Raw genomic sequence first — 15000 nt, 5'->3', positions numbered from 1 at the left:
GAATGGTCTATTTCTGCCCTTGGGTCTTATGGTCTTAATAGAAGGATTAATCAGAAAGGAGGTTTTGGAACTAATTACTGCTGATACACTTGTCCTCTTAATTTACAGTTTTGTACCGAGTTTTTACACTGGACCACTACATGAGACCCGTGAACGATCAACTGAAACTCTCTTTATTTGTGAGTAGTCCACCTACCTTCTTTCAGTTTAGTTCAGTTCAGTTCAGAGACACAGCGCGGAAACAGGCCCTTCGGCCCACCGGGTCCGCGCCGACCAGCGATCCCCGCACACTAACACTATCCCACACACACACACACACACACACACACACACACACACACACACTAGGGACAATTTTACATTCACACCGAGCCGATTAACCTACAAACCTGCACGCCTTTGGAGTGCGAGAGGAAACCGGAGCACCCGGAGAAAACACCAACGCAGGTCACGGGGAGAACGTACGAACTCCGTACACACGGCGCCCGTGGTCGGGATCGAACCCGGGTCTCTGGCGCCGTGAGGCAGCAACACTAGTCCCACCTGCCCGCGTTTGGCCCACATCCCTCCAAACCTGTCCTGTCCATGTATTAAGAAGGGGTTGGACACGTTAGAGGCAGGAAACATGTTCCCAACGTTGGTCGAGTCCAGAACCAGGGGCCACACAGTTTAAGAATAAGGGGTGGGCCGCTTAGAACGGAGATGAGGAAAAACATTTTCAGTCAGAGAGTTGTGAATCTGTGGAATTCTCGGCCTCAGAAGGCAGTGGAGGCCAATTCTCTGAATGCATTCAAGAGAGAGCTGGATAGAGCTCTTAAGGATAGCGGAGTCAGGGGGTACGGGGAGAAGGCAGGAACGGGGTACTGATTGAGAATGATCAGCCATGATCACATTGCATGGCGGTGCGTACAGGCTCGAAGGGCCGGAGGGCCTCCTCCTGCACCTATTGTCTATTGTAAAAACATTGGGATAATCCCAAACTCAATTACCTCCTCTAGCAGCTCGTTCCACACACCCACCACCCTCTGTGTGAAAAAGTTACCCCTCAGATTCCTATTAAATCTTTTCACCTTGAACCTACATCCTCTGGTCCTCGATTCCTCTACTCTGGGCAAGAGACTCTGTGCGTCGACCCGATCTATTCCTCTCATGATTTTAGACACATTTTGTTGCGTGCGGGTTTGTGGGTTAATCGGCCCCTCTGTAAATTGCCCCTGTGTGTGTAGGGAGTGGATGGGAAAGTGGGATAACGTGGAACTAGCGGGTGAACGGGGGATCGCTGGTCGGCGCGGACCCGGTGGGCCGAAGGGCCTGTTTCCGCGCTGTGTCTCTAAACTAAACTAAACTCTAGACTGGTTCAATACTGCTCCGCTTCCTTCCTTAAGTCTTCCATAACTTGCCCCCAGTACGTTGGATAGAACTCGTGTGAACAGGTGATCGCTGGTCGGCGCCAGGTCTATCCGTGACCCGCGTGGGTTTTCTCCAGGTTCTCTGGTTTCCGCCCACACTCAAAAGAAGTACAGGTTTGTAGGCTGATTGGCTTGACATCAACGTAAAATTGTCCCTATTAGACAATAGACAATAGGTGCAGGAGGAGGCCATTCGGCCCTTCGAGCCAGCACGCACCGCCATTCAATGTGATCATGGCTGATCATTCTCAATCAGTACCCCGTTCCTGCCTTCTCCCCATACCCCCTGACTCCGCTATCCTTAAGAGCTCTATCCAGCTCTCTCTTGAATGCATTCAGAGAATTGGCCTCCACTGCCTTCTGAGGCAGAGAATTCCACAGATTCACAACTCTCTGACTGAAAAAGTTTTTCCTCATCTCAGCTCTAAATGGCCGACCCCTTATTCTTAAACTGTGTGGCCCCTGGTTCTGGATTCCCCCAACATTGGGAACATGTTTCCTGCCTCTAACGTGTCCAACCCCTTAATAATCTTATACGTTTCGATAAGATCCCCTCTCATCCTTGTGTGTGTAGGATAGTGTTGGTGTGCGTGGATCGTTGGTCGACCTGGACTCGGTGGGCCGAAGGGCCTGTTTCCAAACCGTATTTTAGTTTAGTTTAGTTTGGAGACACAGCGCGGAAACAGGCCCTTTCGGCCCACCGTGTCCGCGCCGACCAGCGATCCCCGCACACTAACACTATCCTACACCCATTAAAGACAATTCTTTTACATTTACCAAAGCCAATTAACCCACAAACCCGTCACGTCTTTGGAGTGTGGGAGGAAACCGGAGATCTCGGAGAAAACCCACGCAGGTCACGGGGAGAACGTACAACCTCCGTGCAGACGGCGCCCGTAGCCGGGATCGAACCCGGGTCTCTGGCGCTGTGAGGCAGCAACACTAGTCCCACCTGCCCACGTTTGGCCCACATCCCTCCAAACCTGTCCTGTCCATGTATTAAGGGGTTGGACACGTTAGAGGCAGGAAACATGTTCCCAACGTTGGGCGAGTCCAGAACCAGGGGCCACGCAGTTTAAGAATAAGGGGTCGGCCGCTTAGAACGGAGATGAGGAAAAACCTTTTCAGTCAGAGAGTTGTGAATCTGTGGAATTCTCTGCCTCAGAAGGCAGTGGAGGTCCGATTCTCTGAATGGTTTAATTGGCTTGACATTAACGTAAAACTGTCCCTAGTGTGTGTGTAGGACAGTGTTAGTGTGCGGGGATCGCTGGTCGGCACGGACTCGTTGGGCCGAAGGGCCTGTTTCCAAACCGTACCTTCGTTTTAGTTTAAGAAGCGTAAGAAAATAACTGCAGATGCTGGTACAAATCGAAAGTATTTATTCACAAAATGGCGGAGTAACTCAGCGGGTCAGGCAGCATCTCAGGAGAGAAGGAATGGGTGACAAAATGGCGGAGTAACTCAGCGGGTCAGGCAGCATCTCAGGGGAGACGGAATGGGTGACAAAATGGCGGAGTAACTCAGCGGGTCAGGCAGCATCTGGGGGAGAGACGGAATGGGTGACAAAATGGCGGAGTAACTCAGCGGGTCAGGCAGCATCTTGGGAGAGACGGAATGGGTGACAAAATGGCGGAGTAACTCAGCGGGTCAGGCAGCATCTCAGGGAGAGAAGGAATGGGTGACAAAATGGCGGAGTAACTCAGCGGGTCAGGCAGCATCTCAGGGGAGAAGGAATGGGTGACAAAATGGCGGAGTAACTCAGCGGGTCAGGCAGCATCTGGGGGAGAGACGGAATGGGTGACAAAATGGCGGAGTAACTCAGCGGGTCAGGCAGCATCTTGGGAGAGACGGAATGGGTGACAAAATGGCGGAGTAACTCAGCGGGTCAGGCAGCATCTTGGGAGAGACGGAATGGGTGACAAAATGGCGGAGTAACTCAGCGGGTCAGGCAGCATCTCAGGAGAGAAGGAATGGGTGACAAAATGGCGGAGTAACTCAGCGGGTCAGGCAGCATCTTGGGAGAGACGGAATGGGTGACAAAATGGTGGAGTAACTCAGCGGGTCAGGCAGCATCCAGGGAGAGACGGAATGGGTGACAAAATGGCGGAGTAACTCAGCGGGTCAGGCAGCATCTCAGGGGAGAAGGAATGGGTGACAAAATGGCGGAGTAACTCAGCGGGTCAGGCAGCATCTCAGGGAGTGACGGAATGGGTCACAAAATGGCGGAGTAACTCAGCGGGTCAGGCAGCATCTTGGGAGAGAAGGAATGGGTGACAAAATGGCGGAGTAACTCAGCGGGTCAGGCAGCATCTCGGGAGAGACGGAATGGGTCGTTTTAGTTTAGTTTAGTTTAGAGATACAGCACAGAAACAGGCCCTTCGGCCCACCGGGTCCATGCCGACCAGCGATCCCCGCGCACTAACACTATCCCACACCCACTAGGGACAATTTACATTTTTATACTGAAGGCAATTAACCTACACACCTGAATGTCTTTGGAGTGTGGGAGGGAAACCGGAGCGCCCGGGGAAAACCCACGAGGGTCACCGGGGGGGGGAACGTGCAAACTCCGTACAGACGGCGCCCGTGGTCGGGATGGAACCCGGGACTCTGGGACGGTGGGGCAATAACTCTACCGCCGCCGCGCCAACCGTTTAGAGATTGTAGAAACTTAAGCTGAAGAAACCTTGTTGCCTCAGAATTCCAGAAACACGGAACTCATGACATTTGACCAGATGTCCGGGAACATCAAGTCCCATCAGACCAACATCCCGGATAACGAGCAGTAAGTGTACGAGCTATGCCTCTCCCGCTTCCACGAAGTACCCAGCAAGTCGGTGAGGATCAAGAGGGGGCCCGTCTGTGGAGTTAATCCAGTTACGCTGTGAGGGAAAGGACACGTCGGGCAGCATCTTAGGATCATCTGGTCACAAAGTGATGCATGCAGGTACAGCAGGCAGTGAAGAAAGCCAATGCAATGTTGGCCTTCATAACAAGAGGAGTTGAGTATAGGAGCAAAGAGGTCCTTCTACAGTTGTACCGGGCCCTGGTGAGACCGCACCTGGAGTACTGTGTGCAGTTGTACCGGGCCCTGGTGAGACCGCACCTGGAGTACTGTGTGCAGTTTTGGTCTCCAAATTTGAGGAAGGATATTCTTGCTATTGAGGGCGTGCAGCGTAGGTTCACTAGGTTAATTCCCGGAATGGCGGGACTGTCGTACGTTGAAAGGCTGGAGCGACTAGGCTTGTATACACTGGAATTTAGAAGGATGAGAGGGGATCTTATCGAAACGTATAAGATTATTAAGGGGTTGGTCACGTTAGAGGCAGGAAACATGTTCCCAATGTTGGGGGGAGTCCAGAACCAGGGGCCACACAGTTTAAGAATAAGGGGTAGGCCATTTAGAACGGAGATGAGGAAAAACTTTTTCAGTCAGAGAGTTGTGAATCTGTGGAATTCTCTGCCTCAGAAGGCAGTGGAGGCCAATTCTCTGAATGCATTCAAGAGAGAGCTAGATAGAGCTCTTAAGGATAGCGGAGTCAGGGGGTACGGGGAGAAGGCAGGAACAGGGTACTGATTGAGAGTGATCAGCCATGATCACATTGAATGGCGGTGCGTACAGGCTCGAAGGGCCGAATGGCCTCCTCCTCCTGCACCTATTGTCTATTGAGAATGTAGAATCGAGCATTGTTAGCTGGGAGAAAACAGAGATAAAATGCAGACGGGGACAGTCAGACTGGGTGGAGGAATGGGGATGGAGAGAGAGAGGGGAAGTTTTTAGTTTAGTTTATTGTTTTGTTTCAAGCTACAGCAAAAAGCATTTTTGTTAGGTTGCGAACCAGTCCGCGGAAAGACTATACATGATGACATTCGAGCGTGGACACGAACTGCTGGAGTAACTCAGCGGGTCAGGCACCATCTCGGGAGAGAAGGAACGGGCGTCGTTTCGGGTCGAGACCCTTCTTCGGACTGATGTTAGGGGGGGGGAGGGCGGGGGGACAGAGATAGGATGTAGTCGGAGACGGGAAGACTGGTGGGAGAACTGGGAAGGGGAAGGGATGGAATGTTGGCCTTCGTAACAAGAGGAGTTGAGTATAGGAGCAAAGAGGCCCTTCTGCAGTTGTACAGGGCCCTGGTGAGACCGCACCTGGAGTACTGTGTGCAGTTGTACCGGTCCCTAGTGAGACCGCACCTGGAGTACTGTGTGCAGTTTTGGTCTCCAAATTTGAGGGAGGATATTCTTGCTATGGAGGGCGTGCAGCGTAGGTTTACTAGGTTGATTCCCGGAATGGCGGGACTGTCGTATGTTGAAAGGTCTGGAGCGACTAGGCTTGTATACACTGGAATTTAGAAGGATGAGGGGGGATCTTATTGAAACATATAAGATAATTAGGGGATTGGACACGTTAGAGGCAGGAAACATGTTCCCGATGTTGGGGGAGTCCAGAACAAGGGGCCACACAGTTTAAGAATAAGGGGTAGGCCATTTAGAACGGAGATGAGGAAGAACTTTTTCAGTCAGAGGGTGGTGAAGGTGTGGAATTCTCTGCCTCAGAAGGCAGTGGAGGCCAGTTCGTTGGATGCTTTCAAAGAGAGAGCTGGATAGAGCTCTTAAGGATAGCGGAGTGAGGGGGTATGGGGAGAAGGCAGGAACGGGGTACTGATTGAGAATGATCAGCCATGATCGCATTGAATGGCGGTGCGTACAGGCTCGAAGGGCTGAATGGCCTCCTCCTGCACCTATTGTCTGTTGTCTGTTGACAGAGAGGGGAAGCAAGAACTATCTGAAGTGGTAGAAGTCAATGTTCGTACCGCTGGGGTGTGAGCTGCCCAAGCGAAATACGAGGTGCTGTTCCTCCAATTTGCCTCACTCTGACAATGGAGGAGGCCCAGGACAGAGAGGTCAGTGCGGGAGTGGGAGGGGGGAGTTGAAGTGCTGCGCCACCGGGAGATCAGGTTGGTTGAGACGGACTGAGCGGAGGACAAACGAGCGTTGGGATTTGTTTGTGTGTCACGTGCACTGAAATCAAACTTGTTCCCTTTGAAGGCCCGGCATTTGGCGGATTGAAGCACAGTTTTCCGAGGCGCCCATGTCGAAAACGACAGCGGAGTTTGAGGTGAAGGAGTTTGGTGAGTGTTTGCAGAAGACGTTCTAGCCTTAGAGGGAGTACAGAGAAGGTTCACCAGATTGATCCCTGGGATGGCGGGACTCTCATATGAAGAAAGACTGGGTAGACTGGGCTTGTACTCGCTGGGATTTAGAAGACTGAGGGGGGATCTTATAGAAACATATAAAATTCTTAAGGGGTTGGAGAGGCTAGATGCGGGAAGATTGTTCCCCGATGTTGGGGGAGTCCAGAACCAGGGGGTCACAGCTTAAGGATAAGGGGGAAGTCTTTTAGGACCGAGATGAGAAAACATTTCTTCACACACAGAGAGTCAAGTCAAGTCAATTTTATTTGTATAGCACATTTAAAAACAACCCACGTTGACCAAAGTGCTGTACATCTGATTAGGTTCCAATGGAAAAAAAAATGAAACCTACAGTAGCACGCAAACAGTTCACAGCGCCTCCTCAATGAGCCTCAAACGCTAGGGAGTAGAAATAGGTTTTGAGCCTGGACTTAAAGGAGTGGATGGAGGGGGCAGTTCTGATGGGAGAGGGATGCTGTTCCACAGTCTAGGAGTTGCAACCGCAAAAGCGCGGTCACCCCTGAGCTTAAGCCTAGACCGCGGGATAGTGAGTAGCCCCAAGTCGGCGACCTGAGGGACCTGGAGTTAGAGAGGGGGGTTAGAAGATTTTTGATGAGTGTGGTGAATCTGTGGAATTCTCTGCCGCAGAGGGGTAGTTGAGGCCGGTTCATTGGCTATATTTAAGAGGGAGTTAGATGTGGCCCTTGTGGCTAAAGGGATCAGGGGGTATGGAGAGAAGGCAGGTACGGGATACTGAGTTGGATGATCAGCCATGATCATATTGAATGGCGGTGCGTACAGGCTCGAAGGGCCGAATGGCCTACTCCTCCACCTATTTTCTATGTTTCTAAGCCTTTAGCAGCAACCTGGATCGAACCCGGGTCTATCTGAAGAAAGAGAGAGAGAGGAGGAGAGAGAGGAGGAGGGGGAGGAGGAGGAGGGGGGGAGAGAGGAGAGAGAGGAGGGGGAGAGAAACGAGGAGAGAGACGGGGAGGAGACGAGGAGAGAGAGGAGGAGAGAGAGGAGGAGAGAGAGGAGGAGGGAGACGAGGAGAGAGACGAGGAGAGAGAGAGGAGGAGAGAGAGGAGGAGAGAGAGGAGGAGAGTGAGGGGAGAGAGGAGAGAGGAGGAGAGAAACGAGGAGAGGAGGGGGAGAGAGAGGAGAGAGACGAGGAGAGAGGGGGGAGAGAGAGGAGGAGAGAGGGGGAGAGAGAGGAGGAGAGAGGAGGGGAAAGAGAGAGGAGGAGAGAGGGGGAGAGAGAGAGAGAGGAGGAGGAGAGGGGGGAGAGAGGGGGAGAGAGAGAGAGGAGGAGAGAGGGGGAGGAGGAGAGAGGGGGGAGAGAGAGGAGGGGAGAGAGGAGGAGAGAGAGAGGAGGAGAGGAGGGGGAGAGAGAGAGAGAGAGGAGGAGAGAGGGGGGGGAGAGAGGGGGAGAGAGGGGGGGAGAGAGAGAGGAGGAGAGAGGGGGGAGAGGAGAGAGGGGGAGACAGAGGGGAGAGAGAGGGGGAGAGAGAGAGGGGGAGAGAGGGGGAGAGAGAGGAGGAGAGAGGGGAGAGAGGGGAGAGAGGAGGAGAGAGGGGGGAGATAGAGAGGAGGAGAGAGAGGGGGAGAGAGGAGGAGAGAGAGGGGGAGAGAGAGGGGGAGAGAGAGAGGAGGAGAGAGGGGGAGAGAGAGAGGAGGAGAGGAGAGGGGGGAGAGAGGAGGAGAGAGAGGGGGAGAGAGAGGGGGAGAGAGAGAGGAGGAGAGAGGGGGAGAGATGAGAGGGGGAGAGAGAGGGGAGAGAGAGAGGGGGGAGAGAGAGAGGGGGAGAGAGAGAGGGGGAGAGAGAGGGGGGGAGAGAGGGGGGGTAGAGAGAGGGGGGAGGGAGAGAGAGAGAGAGAGGGGAGAGAGAGGGGGAGAGACGGGAGAGAGGAGGGGAGAGAGGGGAGGAGAGAGGGGGAGAGGAGAGGGGAGAGAGAGAGAGAGGGGGAGAGAGAGACGGGAGAGAGAGAGACGGGAGAGAGACGGGGGAGAGAGCGAGAGGGGGAGAGAGCGAGAGGGGGAAGAGAGAGGGGGAGAGAGAGAGGGGGAGAGAGAGAGGGAGAGAGAGAGGGGGAGAGAGGGGGAGAGAGAGGGAGAGAGAGGGGGAGAGAGACGGGAGAGAGGAGGAGAGAGAAGGAGAGAGAGGGGGGAGAGAGAGGGGGAGAGAGAGAGGGGGGAGAGAGGGGGAGAGAGACGGAGGAGAGAGGGAGAGAGAGGGGGAGAGAGAGAGGAAAGAGAGGGGGAGAGAGAAGGGGAGAGAGAGAGGGGTGAGAGAGAGAGGGGAGAGAGACGGGAGAGAGGGAGAGAGAGGGGGAGAGAGAGAGGGAAAGAGAGGGGGAGAGAAACGAGGAGAGAGGAGGAGAGGGAGGGGGAGAGGGAGCGGAGAGAGAGAGGGGAGAGCGGAGGGGGAGAGAGAGGGGGAGAGGGAGGGGGAGAGAGAGGAGGGGAGAGGGGAGAGACGAGGAGAGAGGAGAGATGAGAGAGAGGGGGAGAGAGGGGGAGAGAGGGGGAAGAGAGGGGGAGAGAGGGGGAGAGGGAGGAGAGAGAGAGGGAGAGAGGGGGGGAGAGAGGGGGAGAGGGAGGGGGAGAGAGAGGGGGAGAGGGAGGGGGAGAGAGGGGGAGAGGGAGGGGGAGGGAGAGGAGGAGCGAGGGGAGAGAGAAGGGGAGAGAGACGAGGAGAGAGACGAGGAGGAGAGAGACGAGGAGAGAGATGAGGAGAGAGAGGGGGAGAGAGACGGGGAGAGAGAGGAGGAGAGAGGGGGAGAGAGAGGGGAGAGAGAGGGGGAGAGAGAGGGGGAGAGAGAGGGGGAGAGAGAGGGAGAGAGGAGGAGGAGAGGGAGGGGGAGAGAGAGAGGGGGAGAGAGGAGGAGAGAGGAGGGGAGAGAGGAGGAGTGAGGGGGGAGAGAGAGGGAGAGAGGGGGAGAGAGAGGGGGAGAGGGAGGGGGAGGGGGAGAGGGAGGGGGAGAGGGAGGGGGAGAGGGAGGGGGAGGGGGAGGGGGAGGGGGAGAGGGAGGGGAGAGGGAGGGGAGAGGGAAGGGGAGGGGGAGGGGGAGAGGGAGGGGGAGAGGGAGGGGGAGAGGGAGGGGGAGAGGGAGGGGAGAGGGAGGGGGAGAGGGAGGGGGAGGGGGAGTGGGGAGAAGGGAGAGGGGGGAGAAGGGAGAGGGAGGGGGGAGTGGGGAGAAGGGAGAGGGGGGAGAAGGGAGAGGGAGGGGGAGTGGGGAGAATAGAGGGAGAGGGAGGGGGAGTGGGGAGAATAGAGGGAGGAGATAGGATTAGGATCGGGGGGGGGAGAAGCGAGGGAGGGGGAGACAGAGGAGATTGGGAAAGGGAGAGGAAGGGAGAGGGGGCAGGGGAGAAGGGAGAGGGGGCAGGGGAGAAGGGAGAGGAGGGGGGGGGGGGGAGAGTGGGGAGAGTGTGGAGGGAATGGCCTCCTCCTGTACCTATTGTCTCTATGTTTTTATTCCAAGTGCAGCTATTTTATACATGTTTTTATTCCAGGGCAGTAGTTTATTTTTGCACGATTGGCATTTTATCGACCCAACGTAGACGTGACGGTCGGTCGGTCGGACGGTCGGTGTCAGACACTGGGCCGGATAATCTGCTGCCTGTTTATTTATTTGGGCTGTGTAAATATATACCGGGCTTTACAAATGACCAGTGATTTGTGGTGAACTCTGGGTAGGGTCACTAACTGTCCTGTGTAGGCCCGGACGCTGTAGGGCCCGGACGCTGTAGGCCCGGACGCTGTAGGCCCGGACAGTGTAGGCCCGGAGGCTGTAGGCCCGGAGGCTGTAGGCCCGGACGCTGTAGGCCTGGACGGTGTAGGCCCAGAGGCTGTATGCCCGGACAGTATAGGCCCGGACGGTGTAGGCCCGTACGCTGTAGACCCGGACACTGTAGGCCCGGACGCCATAAGTCCAGAAACTGTAGGGCTGGGGGCCTCTGTAGACCCGGACAGTGTAGGCCCGGACGCTGTAAGACCGGCTACTGTAGGCCCGGACGCTGTAAGACCGGCTACCTGTAGGCCCGGACAGTGTAGGCCCGGACAGTGTAGGCCCGGACGGTGTAGGCCCGGACGCTGTAAGACCGGATACTGTAGGCCCGGACGCCGTAAGCCCAGGACACTGTAGGCCCGGACGCTGTAAGTCCAGACACTTTAGGCCTGAGGGCCTCTGTGGACCCGGACAGTGTAGGCCTGGACAGCGTAGGCCCGGACAGTGTAGGCCCGGACAGTGTAGGGCCGGACACTGTAAGACCGGATACTGTATGCCCGGACGCTGTCAGCCCGGACAGTGTAGACCCGGACACTAGGCCCGGACGCCATAAGCCCAGACACTGTAGGCTTGGGGGCCTCTGTAGACCTGGACAGTGTAGGCCCGGACGCCATAAGTCCAGAAACTGTCGGGCTGGGGGCCTCTGTAGACCCGGACAGTGTAGGCCCGGACAGTGTAGGCCCGGACGCTGTAAGACCGGCTACTGTAGGCCCGGACAGTGTAGGCCCGGACAGTGTAGGCCCGGACGGGTGTAGGCCCGGACGCTGTAAGACCGGATACTGTAGGCCCGGACGCCGTAAGCCCAGACACTTTAGGCCTGAGGGCCTCTGTAGACCCGGACAGTGTAGGCCCGGATGCCGTAAGCCCAGACACTGTAGGCCTGCACGCCGTAAGTTCAGACACTTTAGGCCTGGGGGCCTCTGTAGACCCGGACAGTGTAGGTCTGGACAGTGTAGGCCCGGATGCTGTAAGACCGGATACTGTAGGCCCAGACGCTGTTGGCCCGGACACTCTAGGCCTGGACACTGTAGGCCCGGAGGTTGCATAGCAACCTGCCTCCCGGCCCGGGCGGCCGCCATTGGTGGAGCGGGATAAGGGAGACGGGAGATACAGACGGTGATGTGGAGAGATAAAGAACAATGAATGAAAGACGTGTGAAAAAGTAACGGTGATAAAGGAAACAGGCCGATGTTGGCTGTGTGCTGGGTGAGAACGAGAAGCTGGTGCGACTTGGGTGGGGGAGGGGATGGAGAGAGAGGGGGGGGAATGCCGGGGCTACTTGAAGTGAGAGAAGTCAATGTTCATACCGCTGGGGGTGCGAGCTGCCCAAGGGAAATATGAGGTGCTGTCACCCAGTAAACAGCTAACAACGGCCTGTTCCCCCCTGACATCAGTCTGAAGAAGGGTCTCGACCCGAAACGTCACCCATTCCTTCTCTCCTAAGATGCTGCCTGACCCGCTGAGTGACCTCCGGCATTTTGTGTCGATCCTCGGTTGAAACCAGCGTCTGCATTTCCTTCCCACACAAAGTTCTTGATTAGAACGGGTGTCAAGGGTTTGAACATAGAAACATAGAAATAGGTGCAGGAGGAGGCCATTTGGCCCTTCGAGCCAGCACCGCCATTCAATATGACCATGGCTGATCATCCACAATCAGTACCCCGTGCCTGCCTTCTCCCAATTAGGAGTTGCCAACTATCTCACTCCCAAATACGGGACAAGGTGACGTCACCCGCCCCGCGCCCCTCGTGACTTCACCCACCCGGCTCCCGCTGCACCAATGGCGGCCGCCCGGGACGGGAGGCGGGTTGCTACGCAACCTCCGTTAGGTGGCGCCCGGGCCACCGGGCCTAGACTGTCCGGAGCTAAAATGTCGGAAACCAAGAGTGTCAGGACCTAAACTTTCGGGACCTACAGTGTCGGGGCCTACAGTGTCGGGGCCTACAGTGTCGGGGCCCACAGTGTCCGGGCCCAGTGGTCCGGGCTTACAGTGTCCGGGCCTACAGTGTCCGGGCCTACAGTGTCCGGGCCTACAATGTCCGGGCCTACAGTGTCGGGGCCTACAGTGTCGGGGGCCTAAAGTGTCGGGGCCTACAGTGTCCGGGCCTACAGTGTCCGGGCCCACAGTGTCGGGGCCCACAGTGTCCGGGCCCAGTGTCCGGGCTTACAGTGTCCGGGCCTACAGTGTCGGGGCCTACAGTGTCCGGGCCTACAGTGTCCGGGCCTACAATGTCCGGGCCTACAGTGTCGGGGCCTACAGTGTCGGGGCCTACAGTGTCGGGGCCTACAGTGTCGGGGCCTACAGCGTCCGGGCCTACAGCGTCCGGGCCTACAGTGGTCCGGGGCCTACAGTGTCCGGGCCTACAGTGTCCGGGCCTACAATGTCCGGGCCTACAATGTCCGGGCCCTACAGTGTCGGGGCCTACAGTGTCGGGGCCTAAAGTGTCGGGGCCTACAGTGTCCGGGCCTACAGTGTCCGGGCCCACAGTGTCGGGGCCTACAGTGTCCGGGCCTACAGTGTCCGGGCCTACAGTGTCCGGGCCTACAGTGTCGGGCCTACAGTGTCCGGGCCTACAGTGTCCGGTCCTACAGTGTCCGGGCCTACAGTGTGGGTCCGGGCCTACAGTGTCGGGGCTTACAGTGTCGGGCCCTACAGTGTCGGGGCCTACAGTTTCGGGGCCTACAGTGTCCGGGCTCACAGTGTCGGGGCCCACAGTGTCCGGGCCCAGTGTCCGGGCTTACAGTGTCCGGGCCTACAGTGTCGGGGCCTACAGTGTCCGGGCCTACAGTGTCCGGGCCTACAATGTCCGGGCCTACCAGTGTCGGGGCCTACAGTGTCGGGGCCTACAGTGTCCGGGCCTACAGTGTCGGGGCCTACAGTGTCTGGGCCTACAGCGTCCGGGCCTACAGCGTCCCCGCGCCTAATACGGGACAAGGGCGGGTCCCGTACGGGACAAACCAGTTCAGCCCAAAATTACGGGATGTCCCGGCTAATACGGGACAGTTGGCAACCCTTCTCCCCGTACCCCTTGATTCACTCGCCCCTAGAGCTCTATCTAACCCTCTTTTAAATCCATCCAGTGAATCGGCCCTCCGCTGCCCTCTGTGGCAGAGAATCCCACAGATTCACAACAAATTCTCTGGGTGGAAAAGTTTTTTTCTCACCTCAGTTTTAAACGGCCTCCCCTTTATTCGTAGACTGTGTGTGTGGCCCCGGGAGAGGTTCTGGAGAGGGGTTACGGGGAGAAGGCAGGGTTAGGAGCGGGAGATAGATCAGCCGTGATTGAATGGCGGGGTGGACTCGATGGGCCGAATGGCCCCTGTTCCGCTCCTAAACCGAGCTGTGAACGGCGCTGCTGTGCACCTGTTAATGTGGCTACATTAACAGATGCAGTTTAATGTGGATAAGTGTGAGGTTATTCACTTTGGAAGTAAGAATAGAAAGGCAGATTATTATCTGAATGGTGTCAAGTTAGGAGGAGGGGGAGTTCAACGAGATCTGGGTGTCCTAGTGCATCAGTCACTGAAGGAAGCATGCAGGTACAGCAGGCAGTGAAGAAAGCCAATGGGATGTTGGCCTTCATAACAAGAGGAGTTGAGTATAGGAGCAAAGAGGTCCTTCTGCAGTTGTACAGGGACCTAGTGAGACCGCACCTGGAGTTACTGTGTGCAGTTTTGGTCTCCCAAATTTGAGGAAGGATATTCTTGCTATTGAGGGCGTGCAGCGTAGGTTCACTAGGTTAATTCCGGAATGGCGGGACTGTCGTATGTTGAAAGGCTGGAGCGATTGGGCTTGTATACACTGGAATTTAGAAGGATGAGGGGGATCTTATTGAAACATATAAGATAATTAGGGGATTGGACACATTAGAGGCAGGAAACATGTTCCCCAATGTCGGGGGAGTCCAGAACAAGGGGCCACAGTTTAAGAATAAGGGGTCGGCCATTTAGAACGGAGATGAGGAAGAACTTTTTCAGTCAGAGAGTTGTGAAGGTGTGGAATTCTCTGCCTCAGAAGGCAGTGGAGGCCAGTTCGTTGGATGCTTTCAAGAGAGAGCTGGATAGAGCTCTTAAGGATAGCGGAGTGAGGGGGTATGGGGAGAGGGCAGGAACGGGGTACTGATTGAGAGTGATCAGCCATGATCGCATTGAATGGCGGTGCGTACAGGCTCGAAGGGCTGAATGGCCTCCTCCTGCACCTATTGTCTATTGTCTATGTCAGCGGGTGTGTAATCCTTCCTACTTGTAGTCCTGCCCAGGTTCGACGTGAAGGTCCGAGCCACCGAGATGTTTTACCTGGTGTCGAGGAAAACATTTCCCTTCATAGTCACGGCCACGTAAGTGTGGGGCGCACGAACGCCGCTAGTTTACTTACCGTTCTTAGTTTAGAGATTCAGCGCGGAAACAGGCCCCTTCGGCCCTCCGAGTCCGTGCCGACCAGCGATCCCCGCACACTAACAACCATTCTGCACCCACTAGGGTCAATTTAACAATTTAACCGTGGTGGCGCGGCGGTAGAGTTGCCGCCTCACAGCGCCAGAGAACCGGGTTCCATCCCGACTACCGGCGCCGTCTGTGCGGAGTTTGCACGCTCTCCCCGTGACCTG

The 15000-nt window shown here is 56.1% G+C and overlaps 1 protein-coding gene across 1 annotated transcript in view; it reads left to right on the top strand.

Moving 5' to 3' along the window:
* Window positions 1-14734, top strand: part of LOC144602888 (complement C4-like) — a 27493-nt gene extending 12759 nt beyond the window's left edge. Inside the window, exons 4-7 of the mRNA XM_078416010.1 lie at window positions 109-179; window positions 4109-4194; window positions 6457-6539; window positions 14643-14734. Of these exons, the coding sequence (XP_078272136.1) occupies window positions 109-179; window positions 4109-4194; window positions 6457-6539; window positions 14643-14734 (332 nt within the window). The remainder of the gene's footprint in view (window positions 1-108; window positions 180-4108; window positions 4195-6456; window positions 6540-14642) is intronic.
* The last annotated feature ends 266 nt before the right edge of the window (window positions 14735-15000 follow it).

Source organism: Rhinoraja longicauda, chromosome 19, assembly GCF_053455715.1.
Source record: "Rhinoraja longicauda isolate Sanriku21f chromosome 19, sRhiLon1.1, whole genome shotgun sequence".
In the NCBI taxonomy this organism is placed as follows: Eukaryota; Metazoa; Chordata; class Chondrichthyes; order Rajiformes; family Arhynchobatidae; genus Rhinoraja; species Rhinoraja longicauda.
Note: the sequence above shows the minus strand (reverse complement) of the source record. Positions and strands in the feature narration are given on the sequence as shown.